The 19,450-nt window shown below is 46.7% G+C and overlaps 1 protein-coding gene across 15 annotated transcripts in view; it reads right to left on the bottom strand.

The window, feature by feature from the left end:
- The window catches only part of ADGRB1 (adhesion G protein-coupled receptor B1), a 290,231-nt gene that overhangs the window by 39,816 nt on the left and 230,965 nt on the right, over nt 1–19,450 (bottom strand). For all 15 annotated transcript variants that reach the window (XM_077189526.1, XM_077189545.1, XM_077189551.1 and 12 more), the window contains 4 exons: nt 15,451–15,601; nt 10,866–10,935; nt 3,916–3,982; nt 232–317 (listed from right to left, as the gene is read on the bottom strand). In XM_077189526.1, coding sequence (XP_077045641.1) covers nt 232–317; nt 3,916–3,982; nt 10,866–10,935; nt 15,451–15,601 — 374 coding nt within the window. The remainder of the gene's footprint in view (nt 1–231; nt 318–3,915; nt 3,983–10,865; nt 10,936–15,450; nt 15,602–19,450) is intronic.

The raw sequence follows: 19,450 nt of genomic DNA, 5'->3' as shown, positions 1-19,450 counted from the left end.
CACAGCAACACAGGGCTGCTTCTTGGATTTTTGTGTCCTGCTGCACTAAATGACAGTGCAAAGACATTAAATCAAGTGTGTTTTTTTTCATTTTGTTTAAATCTGGTTTTGCTTTTTTTTTGTTTTCATCCCCAGTCTCCCTTTTCGCCCCTTGCCTGGTTATTGATCACAACCTTGGGTATTTTTGGTTTTTATTTTCACTCTTTACTTAGATGTATTGATAAGGCATACCCTGCCCGTTCCTTCAGTTTCTTATCTGTTATTCCATCTTTGGATACAAGTTTGTTAAAAACCAGAATGCCAATAACCATGTTCACCTGTCAAAAGAGAAACAACACGCAAGTTTTGTTCTCAAGTGGGTCAGGTCAAGCTCAGTAACACAGAAGGGTTTCTCCCAAAGCCAGGTCACACCACTGCAGGCCCCCACCCCTTGTGTCCCCTGTCCCACCTCCCCAGGCCGTGCATCAGTGAGTTCAGGACAGCAGAATGCAGCTGGCAGCAGACCAGGGAGGCTGGAGAATCATTAAAATTGGAAAAGACCCCCAAGGTCATCAAGTCCAACCCTCAACCAGGTCTCCATGAAGCAGGAGAGAATGGGAATTTCTCAGATTGCTGCAGGGCTGCTTGAACCCCAACACTGCCTGAGGTCCAGCAAGGCAAACTCCAGGCACAATAACAATTTTTTGGACTAATCCAAATAGAGAGTGTCCAGTACAGAGAAGAGCAGTGGGTTGACATTGGCTGCTTCCCAAAGCACCTTCAGGAGTCAGAAGCAGCATTAAGAGATGCAGACAACGTGTCACAGATCTTTCCTGGAGAAACACCACTGCTGCTCTCAAAATAAGAGGTGGAAGGGTGCTGGAGCAAGTAGAAACATCATCTGCTCTGGTGGGGTGTCTTGGGAGATACTGCAGAAGGCACAGCACTGAAAATTCCCCCAAAAAATCAGTGGGTGATACAATTCTGTGCAGTCCATTTTCCTCAGGATGAGAGTAGGGATGTCTGTGTCCATCAGAAACAAAAATCCACAGTGAAACACAGGCTGGACAGAGCTGAGATCCTGCAGAGTGACCCCAAACTCCTCCCTGTGCCTTTCCACCTGCATCGACTGCTGCCAGCTGCATCTGCTGTACGAACGCCATCCCCAACACGTTAGTGACACGCCAGCCCCACCCCTGCGTGGAGGAGGTCATGATGGTGGAAAAAGGAGACATTCTCCTGGCTTTGCTGTCAGTGGAACAGCTGCTGGTGGCAGAAACATGTGGTCAATGCTGTTTTGCATGTGGGGCTTGCAGGGAAATGTTTTTAAGGCCAAATTCAGAGATGAATTCATGTGGCTTTATGTGTTCGTGATTTTAAGAGATCCAAAGAGTCACCTGACCCAAAGGAAGGGACCAAGCCTCTGCCTAATTGCCTAAATCACCCCCAAAACAATGATCAATCTTTCTGCTGGTTTCACCAGCTCACTGATGTGGAGCCCACAGCTAGGAGTTCACAGAAAATCGCATAATTGCAGTTATTTTTGTGTGCATCAGCTGCTGGGTCAGTGGACAGCTGAGACCATTTCTGGAGTTCACCATAGCATTAATTCAGAGAAACAACACTGGCAAGTCAGGCACAGTGACACAGCCAAGGATCAGCAGGAAATCAAAGCCTGGTTATGAGCCTGGAAAGAGAGGGAGCGCTTTGAAATCACCGATCCTTCACTGTGGAGGATCCAAAAAGGTTTTCCCTTGAGGTGCAGCCGGGCAGGAGGAAAGGTGGGGTTGAAGTGTGGCTGGATCTATCCTAGGGCTGGCCAAAGTGTGCATCCTCACTCCTAAGGAGCAGGGGAGACAACAAAGAGCAGTTCTACACTGGTTTTAATCAATCAATCAATTAATCCAGTACATTGATCACTACAATCAACACCCTGCTCTGATCCTGGCTCCACTTCTTTCCTACATCAGGGATACCACATGGATATTCTTCCAATAACATGCAGAGTAGCTTTACTTCCTTATCTTTGAGATAACTTCCAGAAGCAAAGCCTCAAGTCTGAAATTCATGGAGATGACCACGACCTGACCATTGCTGACCCTGTCCTCACTTTGTTCCATGAGCCTCCCCCTGCCTTCGGCCTGCACAAAACCCACCAGGCTGCTCCACATCAGCTGGGTGAGCAAAACTGCTTCCAACAGCTCTGTGTTTAAGGCAGATCAGGATTTTTAAGAATAAAGGTCAGACCTTTATCCTTCAAAGCTGCAGCTGTTCAGTGTCAGTGGCCTGACTGTGAGTTATGAACATTGCTGAAGCTGCAGGCCAACCACCTTCAGAGTATTATCAACTTTTTGAGCCCATCTTTTTGCAGGTTCCCATTTATAAAAAGGCTTTCCATGCTTCTTCTTCTTCTTCTTCCCCAAGCTCTTTGGTGGCTCTACCTGGGCAATATTCATTTGTCACTTTGGCCAGGAATGAGTCAGGAAGTCTAAATGAGGTGTGAGGCCCCTCTCTTGGTGCTGATCAGGGCCAGACACCCCCAGAGATGATTCACCACCAAATATCACCTGCAGGAACCACCATTTGCATGTGCTGACCCCTCTGTGAGTACATCTCATTTCCTCTGCTTGATGGTGAGGCAAATCTGAGCTGCCAAATGGAAGCAGGCTCCTGTGTTTTCCTCACACTTTAAAAGAGGAAAAAGGGAAAGATCACCTCCCTCGTTGCTGGCACAACAAAAGCAAGGTGCTTTGAGGCAGCAGAGTGACTCTGGGCGCTACCAAAGCTTCCTCCCTCGGAATCTCTGTGTCACAACCCCACATGAAAGACCTCAGCTCATGCCAGTTTTGATTTCTTGCAGAGGAGGGGCCACTGCTGGCTCTCCTCTTTGTCACCCTGATGGAAACGATGGCTCTGAGGTGGTTTGATGTGCAGTGACAGCGCTGAGAACAGAGGCAGCCCGAGCTTTTGTGGAGTTATTCTCCTGTAAGCTCCCGCTGCTGCTGCGGGGCATTTCATCCCCCAGGCACTGCACGGAACAAAAGCCTGAGCTGAAAAAGGAATTGGGAGTGTCAACAACCCCATTCCTGCGGGGCTCTCCAGAGCCTCAGAGGGCATAAAGCTCCTCCACTGGATAAAACAGTGGGCTGGAGAGAAACTGCATGCAGAAAGGTGTGGGGGTTCAAACGTGGCTTTAAACCCATCAGGAATTGCTGCAGGAGGGATTTCCTGGAGGTGCAGCAGTTCTCAGATTCTTTCAGCCCTGAGGTTTGTCATGAGCAGTGAGGCCTGAGGAGCAGGGAAGGAATGTCACCTTGAGTGACACCTTAAATTCAAATTATAACTGGCCAAGGTTGGTGTTGGGGCAGTGCTGGACAAAAGAATGGATTCCCCATGCAGGAGCTGGAGTTTAGAAATGCCCACTTTAACCTTGCCATCTCTTTGAATTCAAAGCAAACGTGACATTTTTAGGGTCAGAAGGGATCCCCACAGCGTTGATTTGAAGATTTTTAACTTCAATTTCAAACAAGGAAATCTGCACACGTGCACTGGCTTGGGATGGACCAGGAATAAAAGCTGGCTGTGAGGGCACAGCCTGGTGTGAGAACCACCAGGAACAGCATTTTCTGAAGGAGACAATGTCAGAGTTTTCCACCATCAACCTGCACTTCCATCCAGACACAGCAAAACCAAGGTAAAGCATTAATCAGATGTTGGGGGGCTCCAGTGAGGACAGAGGGGGAAGGCTGAGATCTGAGACACATTACATTTCAGAATCAACCCCATCCCAAATTATTGGCTTCATTATTCCTGAAGGAGGAAGCTCTTTGAAACGCAAGTGGAAATAAAGAGGGGCATTCTTGGGTTGAAAGAACAAGGAAATTGCTATAAGATGTGGAGGAGAAAAAAAGAAATCTTTCAGACAAGCTTAAATACCAAAACGACAGCAGCCGCCGGTCCCACGAAGGCATAGAGGAGTCCTCCCTCTAATGACAGCCAGCAGCTGGAAAATGAAGAGAGAAGAGAAAGTGACCCAGTGGCAAATGTCCCCAACAGGCACATGTTGGCTTCTTCCCTCTGCCTGCCAGAGTTCACCCTGGGAGGTGACGCCCCATGGCAAAAAATAAAAAAATTAAAAAAAAAAATTCTCAGACTTTAAATCAAACAAGTTTTGCTTCCCATCTCTCCTGAACTTGCATAAAGGCTCCTCTGCCTCGGGACCTGCCCGCAGGAAGACATTTGGCAGGGGAATTCATGCAAAATTAAGGAGAGTGCTCTGTTTCAGACCAGGTCCTGGAAGCAGCTGCAGCATTTGGCTGGCAAGATGATGCTGCTCTTGTCCTACTTACATGGGAGAAGGAGTGGAAAGAGTGGAAATTTTCCTCTGCTCATTTGCTGATCCCTGTATCTTCCAGGGGTGCAGGACATTCCTTCCCTCCCTTTGAGATTGCCTCCATGGGGAAATTCAACAACACAGCAGCAAGGTGGGAATTCACAGCATTCCCTGAGTGGAATTTCTTATGGGATAAGCTGAATGTGAGGCGTGTGGTGCCTCTTCTCCCTCACACCACATAACCTGAGAAGGACATCTCCCTTCTGCACTGACCAGATGCGGAATTTGGGTTCCAGAACTGCCTGGTGCCTTCCCAAACTCAGGGAACTCTCATTTGAGCCCTCTTGGATGAGGCCCTGGAAGTGTCCAAGGCCAGGCTGGATGGGGCTTGGAGCAACCTGGGACAGTGGAAAGTGACCCTGCCAGGGCAGGGGGTTGGAATGAAATGACCTTGAAGGTTTCCTCCAACCCAAATCATTCTCTGAGTTTCTGTTTTTCATGTTTGACTGTGAAGTCAGGAAGGAAAAGCTTTTCCCCCTTTCACTTGTAAAATCTCCATCCTTGGAGACATTCAAAAGCCACCTGGGCACAGCCCTGGGTCACCTGCAGGTGACCCTGCTCGAGCAGGTGCTTGGACAACAAAGCCCCCTCAGGCTCTGTGACAGCCATGAACATCCACAGCAGCACCAGCACTGGAACTGAAATTTTCCTTTTTTTTTTTTTGTTTGGTGGGGAATCCAGCAATTCAGGGCATGGACACACAAATTAAGTGCTCCAGGATAGGAGAGGATGGGAATTTAGAGTGTGTCAGCAGCCCCTGGGAAAGTTTGCATGCTTTAACAGGGCAGAACCCTGGAGAAAATGTGGGATGGAGTAATCCTGTTTCAGCAGGAAACGAGCGTGCACTCAGCACAGGAGAAGAGCAGGAAACCACAATGGAGAGGGGAACTTTCTCCAAGCTCTTAACTCAGCCCACCCTGCAGGAATTCACTTGCCCTGCCCTCAGCAAGATGCTTTCATCCTGCATCAGGAGCAAACTGATGCTCCCAGGGGAAAAAAAAAAAAAAAAAGTCTTCCTGGAAACATTTCAGCATATGTTTTTTAATTAAACCTCAGTTGCAAAAAAATGTTAATTTTTTTTCACCCCAAAAAACAAGGACCATTTCTGAAAAGGCAGCCCAAAAAGTGGAAGTGTTTCAAACTGAGAATTAAAAGTAGGATATTCTGGTTTTCTCCAAGGTCTGAATCTTGTTTATGTCTAAATTAAACCTGTAATGTGCTAATTTAATCAATTCTGATTCCTTCCTGATAGCAAGTTGCTCTGTCACAAGCTGTCTGAGCAACTGTAATAATAAAATGAATAATCAGCTGAGGAGGGAGGGAGTAAAAATGAAGCTCTGGAGCTCTGTAATGACTGGAGGTCTCCCAAAATGCAAGAGGAGGGCTCCCAAATCCCAGTCCTTTGTCCAAACCTTTTCATCCAACGCTCTATCCTGATTTTTGAGATTTTTTTTTTCTCAGTGTCTCTTCCAGCTGGTGGCTCAGATGAAGAAATCTGACAGTCGTGCACTGCAATTAGTGATGAGGACTTGGTGCACAGAGGGTTCTCATCCCTGCGGGGTCCCTGGCAGCCCCTGCTCCCCCAGGAGCACCAGGAATTGTCAAGGTGAGCTCACACATCACCAAGCACCAGCCCTGATCCCTCCTGACTGCCTGACCTCCCTGCCACAGCACTTCTTCAAAGCATTTCTGAGGCTGTCAGAGGCGCTGGCTGCCAGCAAGGGAGAGGAAAGGGTGAAGGGATATCTGAGAGACAGAACTGACAGCAAACCCCAGCCTGATGGAGATGCTTTTAGCCTCGTGCCTATGAGGCACAGAAATATTTGCATTTTGCTAAGAGGTTCCCTTGTACTTTCCAAGGGATCTCTTCAGTGATTTTTGAAATAAAATTATCACTGGAAGGGAGGAAGTGAATGGTTTAACAATTCCTTAGCAGTGTTTCCTTGACTGACAGCAGCTTTTGATTTCAGCACAAAAAAAAACAAAACCTTTTTTTGCAAACAATCTGATCTTTTTGTGACTCTGCCATGGCACAGATGGGAGGTGGTGGCTTTTGTCCTGGTCCTGGGAAGGGCTGGCTTCCACTGAGCCCTTTTTCACACTGTCCAGGCACAGCTCTCACTTCGACCCTGTGTAAGATGAGCCAGCACCAACAGAACATTTTGTAAAACTGAGGTTACAGTCGGGAATCAGGGCTGGCCCACCAGTGCTTATCCAGAGCTTAACCCAGGAACTGCTGAGATACCTGTGGGTCACAAAAGCCCCAATGCAGTGACACTCCAGGACCCTGAGAAATCTGCTGTGTGCAGGCTGTGCTCTCAGAAAACTTCTGATGAGCTCTCTGGTGGGGAAGGATGCGAGCTCCCAGCACCAGTGGCACAACCTCAATTATTCACTTCAAGCTTTAGGAGGTTGTTTGTGAAGCTTTAGAGGTCCAGAGGCAATCCCTGGAGCACCAGCTAAAAGCAGAGTTATTATTCAGGCACTCAGCCTAATCTAAGGAGGTGATCAGTGCCAGGTCCTTTAGACCTCTGGTACCCCTCAGACTTTGAGACTGGAACTGCAGCCTCTACCCTGCCCCAGCATGCTCCAAACAACAGAAAAATGTCCTTTCAAATGCAGTTCAGACAAGAGAAAGGAAAAATCCCCTTGTTGGAGTATCCTGAGTAATAAAGGCTGAGTGAATGGCTGCTGGGAATCACCACTCACAGAACAACAGACACACTCCAAATCCTGCAGCACATATTCAATTTTTAATCTGAACCTCTCTCTCCCTCCTCAACTCGTGACTCAGTGCAGTCTGGCCAGCTAAATGGTAAATATTAAACATACTACAAGCTCCCTAAACTTACCACAGGCTCTGATCTCTCTGCATTAAGAGCTTGGAGACACAGCCAAGGCTTTGATGGGACAATTCTTGGTGGGACAGACCCCTGTCCTGCTGCTGGGTTGTGTTTTCATTGTTAGAAAAAAGCTTCATCCCATGTACAATAAGAAAAAAAAAAAGGACCAAACTGGGTGAAATCCCTGCTGAGGACTCCTGATGGAGTTTGTTCCAGTGTGGTTGGGCCACCTTTGGCACATCCTGAAGATCCAGCCTCAAGACACATCACACATTTCACACCCTGCCCCTTCCACCAGCTTTGCTCTGAGAGTCTTTAACATCAAGATTAATTCTGCAGGGCCCTCAACACTTGCAGCTGTCCCCAAAATGCCCTCATGACCATGTCCTGCAGTTGGATGTCAGGGTTTTTTTTAACCACTGGGAGTGGGATGAGAAAAAAAACCCTGCTGTTGAGTGTTAAATTCTATGCTCACCTAAATATCAGAGCCCTGCTTTGACTTCATGTCCACCCCCACCACAGGAGCTCATGCACTGCTCTCGGGATCGAAAATTTTAGGATTGAAGATGCTTTAAAAGGCTCTGTGTGGTTTTTAAAAGTCCCTTGTGGTTTATCTTATCAGCTCTTGTCCCCTCCTTCCAGGGAGGAATGTGCTGTGATTAAAGCTTTTCCTTCCTTCTGCAAGATGGAAATATTGGGCCTTGAAAATCTGCAGTGGCCACCTGAAATGGCCCATGAGTGTCCAGTGGAGACAAAACTGGGCTGAAAGGACAAGATCATCTCATTCCAACCCCCTGCCATGGGCAGGGACATCTTCCACTGCCCCAGGTTGCTCCAAGCCCTCTCCAAGCTGGCCTTGGACACTTCCAGGGATGGGGCAGCCACAGCTTCTCTGGGCAGCCTGTGCCAGGGCCTCACCACCCTCACAAGGAAGAATTTCTTCCCAATATCCAAGCTAAACCTCAAGTTTTGGAGTTCAGCTCTGGAATTGCTGCTGTGCAGTGCTGACTTTGCTCTGGAGGAGAGGTAAAACCAAGAGCCTCCCCACACAGAGCTTTTAAGCCTTTTTGAGAAGGAAAAGAGGCCTAAGTGTGAATGCACTCCAGTCTGTCGGGGCACCCTGCCCAGCTGGGCCCACAGCAATATTGGTTCCACGTTTTAAAAGGCACAAAAGTGTAAATGTAAATCTCTCATTACAGAGATGCTCCATTTTATTCAGCATCAGGGCTCGTGAACCCACCACTCAATGCAAGTGAGCTCTGTTCAACTCTGGCTCTTGGGAAAGCCAATTCCAGCAGGAATTCAGAGAACCATGGAATGGTTTGTGTTGGAAGAGACCTCAAAGATCATCTGGTCCAATCCTCCTGACATGGGCAGGGACAACTTCCACTATCCCAGGTTGCTCCAAGCCCTCTCCAAGCTGGCTTTGGACACTTCCAGGGATGGGGCAGCCACAGCTTCTCTGGGCAACCTGTGCCAGGGCCTCCCCACCCTCACAGGGAAGAATTTCTTCCCAATATCCAATCTAAATCTATCTTCCTTTGGCTCAAAGCCATTTTCCCTTGTTCTGTCACTACATGCCCTTGGAAAAAGTCCCTCTCCAGCCCCCATGTCTTTTAGGTACTGGAAGGTACCAAAATTACAACAGGATGGCAGCGTTGGGGATGTCTGATGGGATCTTTGAGCTTGAGAGGAACTGCTATTCTTCTCATGACTTTGGTGAGACTCACCAGCTTCACCCCACACTGGGAAATGTGGAAAGGAGGCAAAAGGAGGGACCACAGAACCATGGAATATCCCAGAAAAGGCACACAAGGATCACTCAAACCGAACTCATCAAAATTGACTTGCTGGTCTGTGAAGGCCCCACCAAAACCAGATGTTTCTGGTGAAAAACATCCTGATAGCAATGCTGAGAGCACGGGATCCCCTTCCATCCCCTGGCTGGATATCCAGCCCTTGGATGCAAGGAGTAACAGAGCCTTTAGGGCTGAAAGGAGCCAGAGCATTGGCAGCCAAAGGAGGAGAGCTGGAGTGACCAGGCAACCCCTGGGAACGCTGGAGAGTCAGCCCAGCCTCTTGGCCACCTCACCCTGTGCCAGCTGGAGGGCAAAGCAGGAGCCCAGCAGGTTTTGTCACATGCTGACACCCTCCTGGCTGCAGTCTGTGGGGTGGGAGGTGCTGGCACAGTGGTCCAGGGCAGAAAACAGGGAGAGCTTTCCTGCACGTTCCTCCCCTCACCACCCAGGCACTTTTGTGTGGTCAATGTTGCACAAAAATCTCTTTAACATTTTTGACAGAGCCACAAAGCTTGTTGAACCAATTCCCACCAGCCCATAAACAAAAAAAGAGAAGCAGAAATATCCAGGACCTCCCTCCCATCTCTCTGAGGCTTGTTCATTATGAATTATCCTCATGGATGTGCCTGGAGCAACGTGCCAGAAGGCTGACCCACGGAAAATCCAAAGGGAATTTATTTGGGATCTTGGTGATGTTTCTGCAACCCAGGCTGTGTTTTCTCCTCTCCTGAGTCAGACAACAACCACTGGGTCCCTCTCCACCAGGACACACTGAAGGTGGGACAGCCAATGCATCCTGATGTCAGCACAGACTTCAGGAATTCTGTCTGTGGATTTGCACTTGAGAAATCCACAATCCTGAGCCCTCCGCCATACAAGAATTCAGGTTGCAAAGCAAACAGAAAACGCTGCTGTGCTGCTTTAATTCTCCCCTGCAATTAAAATGCAAACCCTGGACCATTTGGCCGTGGGTGTGCAGGATGTAGTGGGAATTGAGGGAGAGCAGGAGGTTCCACATGACATTTCCTCAGTGGGATGAGCGGGGCTGCATCTGCTGCCGGCCACATCAACAGCTCCAGTCCCAAACATTGCCCATGTGGGCTGCAAACCCCTGCCCAGGAAGGCTCTGGAAAATTATGGGAGGCAGTAGGGAAGAGCATGACTTATTGCTACATAAAACATCATCCCTGAACTGTCACTGTGTGTGAAATTTCTAAGGTTTTTCACAACAGAGGGAAAAAATATTTTCTCTTTTTTCCTTTTTCATTTAAAGTCGTACCAACTCTCAGCTCTGAGTGATGCATTTTTTACCTCTCCCATTATTTCTTCTCTGTTTTCCTTCCCTCATTATGAGCATATAAAAGCTTCCTAAAGACAAAATCTGTGGAATTTGGAAAAGAGTCAAACACAGGCTGCTGTCAAAACCTTGGTTTGCACAAGTCAGGCTCATTCTGATGCCTAAAACTGAGCTGAACAATTTTGAAAATTTGGAGTCAATCAAGCACAAAAACAGATTAAAAAAATAAAAGGTGGTTAGCTGGTTTTAATTTTTAAACATCCTAAACTTTAAATATTCCACATTCATCCCCTTAAAAATACATTAAAAAGCTCTAAGTAAAAGGTATTTTGATCAAAGTGATGTCACAAATACAGCATAATAATTCGTCCCTATGAACTTGTTTTTAAAGGAACACACAATCCAGCTTGTTCAGATGATGGATTGAGGAGGCAAGGGTGCAGGAATTGTCTTGCACATGGAAATTTAGCTCCCAGCCTGCCTCCTGAAGTGACTGGGTTTTGACAAAAAGGATGGAAAATAAAACAAGGAGAAAAAAGAAATCCTTTACTCACTAGTTCACGGTGCCGTATCCCTTGGCTTTAGTAAATCCCACAGAAATGGCAACCACCAAGGCAGGGAGCCCTATGGAAATGAAACAAGAGGATATTGGTCATTTCATCACATGTGCAGCCCTTCTCCCACTCAATATTCCCCATTTTTCCCAGAGTTATTCCAGCACCATCCATTTCAGCCTGGCTCTGGGGCAGAGACTGAGCTCAGGACCCTCAGAACTAAAAGCAAGAACTTTAATTACCTCTGTTATTTAAATAAATACCATGAGCTGCTATCAGCTCCTGCCCTGCTGTGATCTCAACAGTTGTGGGGGGTCTTTTAGTAGATTCAGATGCATAAAATTGATTTAATTTATACTTAGGTTCTTCATGGTGTCTCTGAAGTTGGAATATTCAGCCACACCCCAACTCCAAGAACCCAAAGATTAAGAGCTTTGTTTGCACACAGTGTAGGATGAACAACCCAGGTTCAAATGAGACGGAAAAGGAAACTAAAACGGAGTTTCCCTATCCCACACAGGTCCCCCAAGATCTGTAATGGAGCAGATTCCTCTGAACAACAATGAAAAAGGGGTTACAGGTCTCTTGCAGGATCTATGAAGGTTCAAAGTTCAGCTCTCCCCTTTCCCTAAAGAAATGTCTGGAGATCAGCTCATAACATCAGGTTCTTCAGCTCTGGAGGTCTCCATGTGGCTTTTTATAGCCCTCTTCTTTGTGGCAGGAGGAATTAAGCTGTCTCAACACTAAAGATGGGAAAATCCCATTAGGAATCAGCAGGATCAGTGGCCAGCTGGGATTAGTGCCCCTTGACAAGGCCCTAATTCGTGAGCTGCAGAGGTCATGGCAGGTGACTGCAGGAGATCCAAGGAATGTCCAGGCACAGCTCCCAGACAACACTGCTCTGGGAAGGGGGTCCCTCAGCAACACAAATCATCCCAAGGCTGATTTACAGTGAGGCTCTGCAGCAGCTGGGAGCCACAGGGCCAAGCTGGATGGAATATGGAGCATTTGAGGGTTATCCTGCAGGGAAGCTCATCTCTTCCCATGTGAGATTCCCAAGCACAGGTCACATTTCATCAGCGCAAACCCAACATGCAGTGGGTTTAAAAAGCGTCTCTTTTAATATTAATTTCTGTTTCCATTCCCTTCCCTTCCCCCTTCTCTTCCTTCCCCCTCCTCCTTCCCTTTCCGCTTCCCTCCATTTTTCCTTTCCTTTCCTTTCCTTTCCTTTCCTTTCCTTTCCTTTCCTTTCCTTTCCTTTCCTTTCCTTTCCTTTCCTTTCCTTTCCTTTCCTTTCCTTTCCTTTCCTTTCCTTTCCTTTCCTTTCCTTTCCTTTCCTTTCCTTTCCTTTCCTTTCCTTTCCTTTCCTTTCCTTTCCTTTCCTTTCCTTTCCTCTTTTTCTCATTTTTTTTCCCCTCACTGACTCTCACTCAGCCTCCTTCACACCTCATCTGGATAAATCCTAGTTGCTGCATTCCCTAGGGTGCCATCCATACAGCATCCCATGGGAAGAAACCACATGGGAGGGGACATTTTCAGGAATACAGCTTGGTGCAAGAGACCCTGGGAAAGAGGAAATTTGGCAAAGACTCCGTCAAAAATAGCAACTTGTTCTTCACAAAGTGCTGCTCCGACGTGGTAATTATGCAGAAATCCAGAGTGGGGCTGTGAACTTGGCAGCTCCAGGGACTGGCTCATTCCAAGGCTGGGTGAAAGCCTCAGCTTGGGCTGGGAATGGGTCTGGACAAGGAGCAGCTGCTACAGGTGGCAGCTCTGTCGTGGTAGTTCAGCCAAAGAGAATCATAATGAGAGGTGCAGCCCTGGGCGAGCTGTCAGTGCTCTAAGGAAAGTTAGATGGGATTAGATTGAAAAAATACCCACCAAAAAAATCAGATTTAATCTATTTTTTTTATTATTATCAAGACATTTATTCCTAACTGGCCTGTTCCATATACCTGGTGTGGTACAGGCAGTACCAGCAAGGCTTTGGGGGCTTTCTGCACAAAGGGAATTTAACACTCACAATTCCAAGTAAACCCATTCAAAACCTCTTTCAAAGAATTTTGTACTTCCAGGTCACAGGAGAATCAGGCCATGTGTTAATCATGTTCCACTAGAGAAGATGTTTGCTAATAATTCCCAAGAGCCATTCTTGTTATAAACAGCTGAAGACCCACTCAGAGGCTGAGCTATGGCAGCATTAAAAATCCAGCTGTGGAAACTATAACAGGGTCATAAAAATCCTGACAAAAAATATTTCTTCTTTATTGGGGCTAAATATGATGACTGAGCTGTTCCCAGGGAACAATTTATCTGTCTATTCTAAACCAGAGAATATCCTGAACTGGAAGGATCCACAAGGATCATCAAGTCCAGCTCTTGACCCTGCACAGGATCACCCAAAGAGTCACAGCATGAACTTGAGAGCATTGTCTAAGCACGGACAAGAATCATTAATAATAATTATTACTAATAATAATTTAAAAATTGAATTGCAAAGTTGCACATCCAAGAGGAGACCAAAGAAATATAAAATAATCCTCCCTGCTGCTGAAATTCTCTGCAGCTTCAATGAGCTACAGCTGAGAGCAGCTGAGAACTTGGCAAAGACATCTCCAACGACGGCTTAGAGAAATGCAAATGTGCAAAGAGGGGAAAGGGGGGAGAACCAGCCCATGACAAAGTGAATTGTGCTAATTATTTCAGATTATGCTCTTTAAAACATATTTTCGGCTTCTTTCCTCTTACAAGTGCCATTAATCCCAGCTCTACAGCTGAAGTCTAGCAGGATGCTAAATATCCAAAATTCCCTTGCCGCCTTAATAGGCAAGAGTGTTCTTCATTTCTTGTCCTAACCTACTCCAAATGGTTATTATGCATCATTTATCAGCAGTGCATCCTAGCTCAGAGCTGACTACATCTTACTAGCAGTGCAAATTATGCTTCTACACATGTAGGGGGATTTTTTTTTTTTTTAATCTGCACAGACTACAAATGTGAATGCTGCTCATCCAAAATTCCCTTGGCTAACACGCCCATCTGTCCCAGCTTTTACAAATCAGGGGGAAAAAAAAGTTCCTTTTTACTACCTAAAAAAGCTATTAGTCTGTTACATTTGATATCCCTGATGTTGCTGGAGTCACCAAGGAGGTATAAACATATGCATGAGCACACCCAGGCTCCTGCAGCCTGTCCTCTGCAGGTACTGTGGTTCTGCTCCTGCTAACGTGCAAACTGTGGATTTTAATAACACAATTTATTCTCTATTGTAAGCAAAAGCTTAGGAGGGAAAACTTAAAGGGATGAAGGCGCTGCGACGAGGACGGCTCTTGATGTGCCAGAATAAATCACATCAGGGTGCTTGGTAAGCACCAGAAATCTCTTGCCTGGGGTGAATTGTGAGACTTCAGTAGTAAAATGAGGCACTAATAGAGCTCAGCCACACTCCTTTCTTTCCTTTGCCTGCTCACTTCTCAGCAACTTTTTGTGCCGCTGCTCCTTTCAAACACAGCCTTGTTATCATTTTGAAAGCCCAGGTTTATGGGTTTGTATTTGTTTTCTACTACAGAATGCATCATTTAAGGCTAATAAATTAAACATACGGCAGAGGCAGAGGGAGAAAAATTAGTTACAAGCATCTGCAGCAGTCTCGCAGTTTATTTGTCTCCGAAAGGCGCTGCTGCCATGGAGACAGGATTTCAGAGTTTGCTTCGCTCCAGGTTGCTCTGCAGAATCTTAGAACCATAAAATCACTGAGGTTGAAAAGACCTCGAGGATCATCGAGTCCAACCAGGTACACCACTAAACCATGACCCTAAATGTCAATTCTTCATGGGTTTTTGAGCGCTTCCAGGGATGGTGATTCCACCACTTCCCTGGGCAGCCCGTTCCAATGCTTGGCCATCCTTTCAGTGATACAATTTCCCCTAATATGCCATCTAAATCTTCCCTGGTGCAACTGGAGCTGATTCCTCTTGCTCTATTACCTAGGAGCAGAGCCTGGCCTCTCTGGCTGCACCCTCCTCTCAGGGAGCTGTGGAGAGTGAGAAGGTCCCTTCTGATCCTCCTTTTCTCCAGGCTGAGCCTCCACAGCTCCCTCAACTACTCCAGGTGCTCCAGAGCCTTCCCCAGCTCCACTGCCATCTCTGGACATTTTCCAGCACATCAATGACTTTCTTGTAGAGAGGACACCAGAACTGGAGGTGTGGCCTCAGCAGTGCCCAGCACAGAGGGACAATCCCTGCCCTGGTCCTGCTGATCCAGCCAGGATTCCCATGGCTGGTATCACGTGCCAACAGAACACATCCAACACAAAGGGAGACAGAGAGAGAAAAGTAGAAAGCAAGAAACAGACCCAACCCCAGGAGAAACCACCCCTGGAGCACCCTCTGACACCTGAACTTGATTCCTCTATTTACAGGTGTGCTGGGCAGGAGGCTCAAATTATCAATGTATATTTTTAACCATTTCAGCCCTTCTTGAAACCTCTGGAAGGGTTCCAAGCACCCTCTGCCAAGCCTCCTGAGGAGCACCAGCCCCTCCTGCAGCCTGGCCCTTCTCTGCTCCGCAGCCCCCGGATCCTCACCCCATCCGAGACACAAGAAGCGCTTGCGGATGATGCGGTTCCGTAACCGGCCCGTCACGGCCATGTAGGACTGCCAGGCCTCGGTCAACACCCAGCAGAAAGAGGAGAGGAAGAAGAAGTGCAAGAAAGCCGCCACCAGCGTGCAGATCACCTGCAGAGAGGAGGAAAGGAGGACACGTGAGAGGAGCAGCAGGCAGAGAGAGCAGCAGGGAGCAGAGAGGAAGGAGTGGGGAGACGATTCCAAACCGGGCTCTGGAAGGAAAAGTCATGGAAGTACTGCCTTAGAGGGGGCAGGCTCCTCCAAAAGCTTTGACTCAGCAAAGATCAAATGCTTAAATTTAAGTACTATGTGGAAATCATCTGCTCTTAAGCATAAGCTTTAGGATAAAGCCATGGTTAACACTTTAGAAGAATTGTGGAATTATAGAATTGTTTGAGTGGGGAGGGATCTTAAAGATCATTTAATCACAACCTCCCCAAAACAGGCAGGGACACTTTCCACTGGAAGTCTGAGCACACATTTCATCCTGGTGCTTTCTTGGCTTCAGCAGGATATATTTAATTTCCAAAACATCCAAACTATGCTATGATCCTTACAAGGCAGGGGGGACGGAGTAGTTAGTAAACAGTGCACTAATCTCAGCTCAAAAGGTTTTCAAAGCACCACATCCCTGGCAGCCCAGCCATGGAAATGAAATCTGAGGAAGGTAATTTGGATGGTGCCCCTGCCAGAACAACAGGGCTGAGTGAAAGAGTTAAGCTGTGAGAGCTGGGTGAAACCACGGCTGCCAGGGGCTGGGAAAGGACTGCAAACATGAGGGCACAGTTGTCCAAGAGCACATAACTACCAGCAGACAGCAGACAAAAAAAAAAAGAAAAAAAAAAAAGAAAAAAAAAAGAAACTCCCCCCTAGATTAGAAGGAATTTCATAATGGTGAGCTCTGCTACTTGGTGGGGAAATCTCACAGGGGAAATGCAGGCAGCTTAAGCCATTTAAAATTAAACTGGGGAAAGAACTGGCAAATGCATTATGAAGAACAATCCCAGAGTGCCAGGGAGATGGACTGGAAAGCTGACAAGCTCGTCTTTGTTTTAACTCAGCAAGGCCAAATCTTTCACTGGTGCAAATTGGTGCCGCTCTGTTTCACTCAGCCAGTTTTCCCCCCATCTGGGAGCTGAAAACTGTGAATCAATGTACTCGAGAAGAAAGTGATGGGAAGAAACTCCAGTGGCTCCTGAGGAGAAGGGAGAGCAAATAGATTTTAAAAGTGACTATGGATGGAAAAAATATATGGCTTCAGGCATTTGGGGGAGGTTTATAATCAAGAATTTCTTTGCTTTGAGTTATATGGGGAAACATGGACTTGGTTTTACGGTCAATGAACCTTTCTCTTTTTCCTCTTTTTTTCAACCACCAGCATCTTTCAAGCCACAGCTCTCATGCACAGAGTGGCTTTTATCATGATTTTATCGGATTGCTCTCGATTCATCCACTGGCACCACCCGACGTTATCAGAGGCTGTGAACAAAAACAAGACCGTGTGCTCTCTGAGATAGGAACTGTCTTTTTTTGTTCCAGATTTGCATTTGACACCAAATCCCTCCATATTCTGCTTAAAAGTGGATTCGGGATGTCAGTTCAGTACAAAAAACACAGCTCAATATGATAATGTCCAGTAATTTTCACATTTTACAAGAATTCTAAAAAAAGGTCATTCTTATCCATCAGCTTACAAACCCTTTATGAAACAGCTACAAACAGAGGATGCTTTCTCGAATGGATTTCAAGAGATTGCTATTTTATAACCCTTTTTTTTTTGACTGATATCAGGTACAACACTGCTCACATTGACTTTTTGATTTTGTTTCAAACCAACACAGCTCTTCCTTGTAAAGGGGAGAGAAAAGCGTTGCTTTACAATTTAATATAATTTTACACAGAGATACATTTGGGTTTGTTTTTTTTTTTTTTCTCAAATGAGTAGCTTTGACAGAAAGGGAAGAAGAGAGGAGGGGAAGGCAAGAGAAATATGCACATTTCAGATGGACCAGGATGAACTCATCGCCTCAAATGAACTTGGCCAACTGATAGGCAGGCAAATATTTGCTTCTGCAACCTCTGCTGCAGGTTTTCCCTTCCTTGTGGGGAAAACCAAACATCCCCATGAAGGGCTAAGCACAGGGATATGATGTCCCAAGATCCAGCAGAGCCTGTCAGTCTGTCAAGGCCATTAGTCCTTGTTTTCCTTTAAGAGGAGAAATCTGTTCCCTTCCAGCACAAGCCTTGGAGACACGGCCACTTCCTGCAGCATCCCTTCCCTTTGTATCCCCGGATTGCTGACTGTAATTTTTTTTTTTTAGCCTTTTCCCAGGCCTTTCATCTTCAAAAAGCTTAGCAAATCCAGGCATGGAATCTCGCCTTTGAGGTTACACGGATGGAAATCCAGGGAGAATTTGACATTTCCAGGGAAGCTGATACCGCAGAAACCTCCCGGAGAAGCCTCAATTATAAATCACCAACATTTTAAGGCGCTCTATTATCGATAATTGAATGTGAATAAAATCTTAATTTACACTCCTTCGTCTCTCCTCTGTATAGTTTTCTCTCTCTGTTGCCTGCCAGAGACTGTTTACTAGATGGCTGAGAGGAAATCCAAGAATAACCTTTCTATTTCTGGGGTTTCATGCATATGGATGTGCAAAGAGCTAATCTGCCTCCTGCCATCACTGCCGGGAGCTTCAAATCCCCACCAACAGCTCCCAACAGTGAACTCCCAGAGTCACGGGACAAAAAATCCACCAGGGAGAACCTGGGTTCATAACTGTGCTCTGGAGGAGGCGGGAGAGGAGGAACACATCCAGCTCCTGTCCTGAGGTGAAGAAGAACCACCAAAGAGGAGGTCCAGCTGTGGTTTGTCCTGTTGAGCATCCCTCAGTGCTTCATCCCACGGAAAGAAGCTCCCAGCACACGTTTGGTGTGGCAGAAAACACAACCAAGGAAAGCAGGAACTTGGGTCTTCCTCTCTCCACCGCCTGCCAACTATGGAAGGTAACTCTGCTTTAGGAAGGGATTTTCTGAAGGGCACTTTGTGGCAGGAGCAGAGCTGGCTGCTTGTTTCCACACTTCTCTGCACACACAGGGCTCCAGCAGATGGAAAGCTTTTCCTAAAACAACCTAACCCAAAGGGCCTTCCATAGAAATTAATCCCTGATTCACTAAATACTTCAGCTTCTCTGCAAGAATCATAAAATCATGGAATGTGTTGAGTTTTGGGAGGCACCTTAAAAACCATCTCATTCCAACCCCCTGCCATGGGCAGGAAGATTTTCTCTTTGCTCAAAGCTCTGTCCAACCTTGCCTTGAACACTTCCAGTGTTGGGGCACTCACAATTTCTCTAGGCAACCTGTTCCAGTGCCTCACCACCCTCACAGGGAAGATTTTATTCCTGATAAGCTTCTAGAAGTGACACCACACTCATGCTGCCAAAGCAGGGGCTCAAAAAACCCATCTGGTCACTGGTTCCTGTTAAGCAATAACTAATTTTTCACTTCTGATTGTGATTTTGGCAGCAGGAAGAGTGGAGGGGGCGTCTTGATTCACGTTTTTTGGCTCAACAGAGCTATGATGGTCAGAGCATTTGGGAAGAGAGAAAAATTTACAAGAGGAAAATTCTAATGGAGAGCTCTGATTTGTCATGCCAGACATCAACAGGGAACCTGAAAGTGTTTGAGCTGGAAAAAATTCATGGAGGCAACACACGCCTCTCCAGCTGGGTCTATGGGAAGAGAGCAACCAGTGCTCATGGCTTGGAAAACCACGCTGGGTCTTGCCTGGGCTGCTGGAGTCACTCTGGGATCTGCTCCGAGTCCCTCGAGGCCCTGCAGTGCTCACGGTGCATCTGGCAATGCTTCCCATCCCCAAAAAAAGGTTGGACAGTTTTGTGCCTGTGTTCATTAACATCTGCCAAGCACTTTCAGCTCAGAGTATAAAAACTGCCG

Source organism: Agelaius phoeniceus, chromosome 1, assembly GCF_051311805.1.
Source record: "Agelaius phoeniceus isolate bAgePho1 chromosome 1, bAgePho1.hap1, whole genome shotgun sequence".
Classification (NCBI taxonomy): Eukaryota; Metazoa; Chordata; class Aves; order Passeriformes; family Icteridae; genus Agelaius; species Agelaius phoeniceus.
The sequence above is the reverse complement of the archived record's forward strand: the minus strand, read 5'-3'. Positions and strand labels throughout refer to the sequence as shown.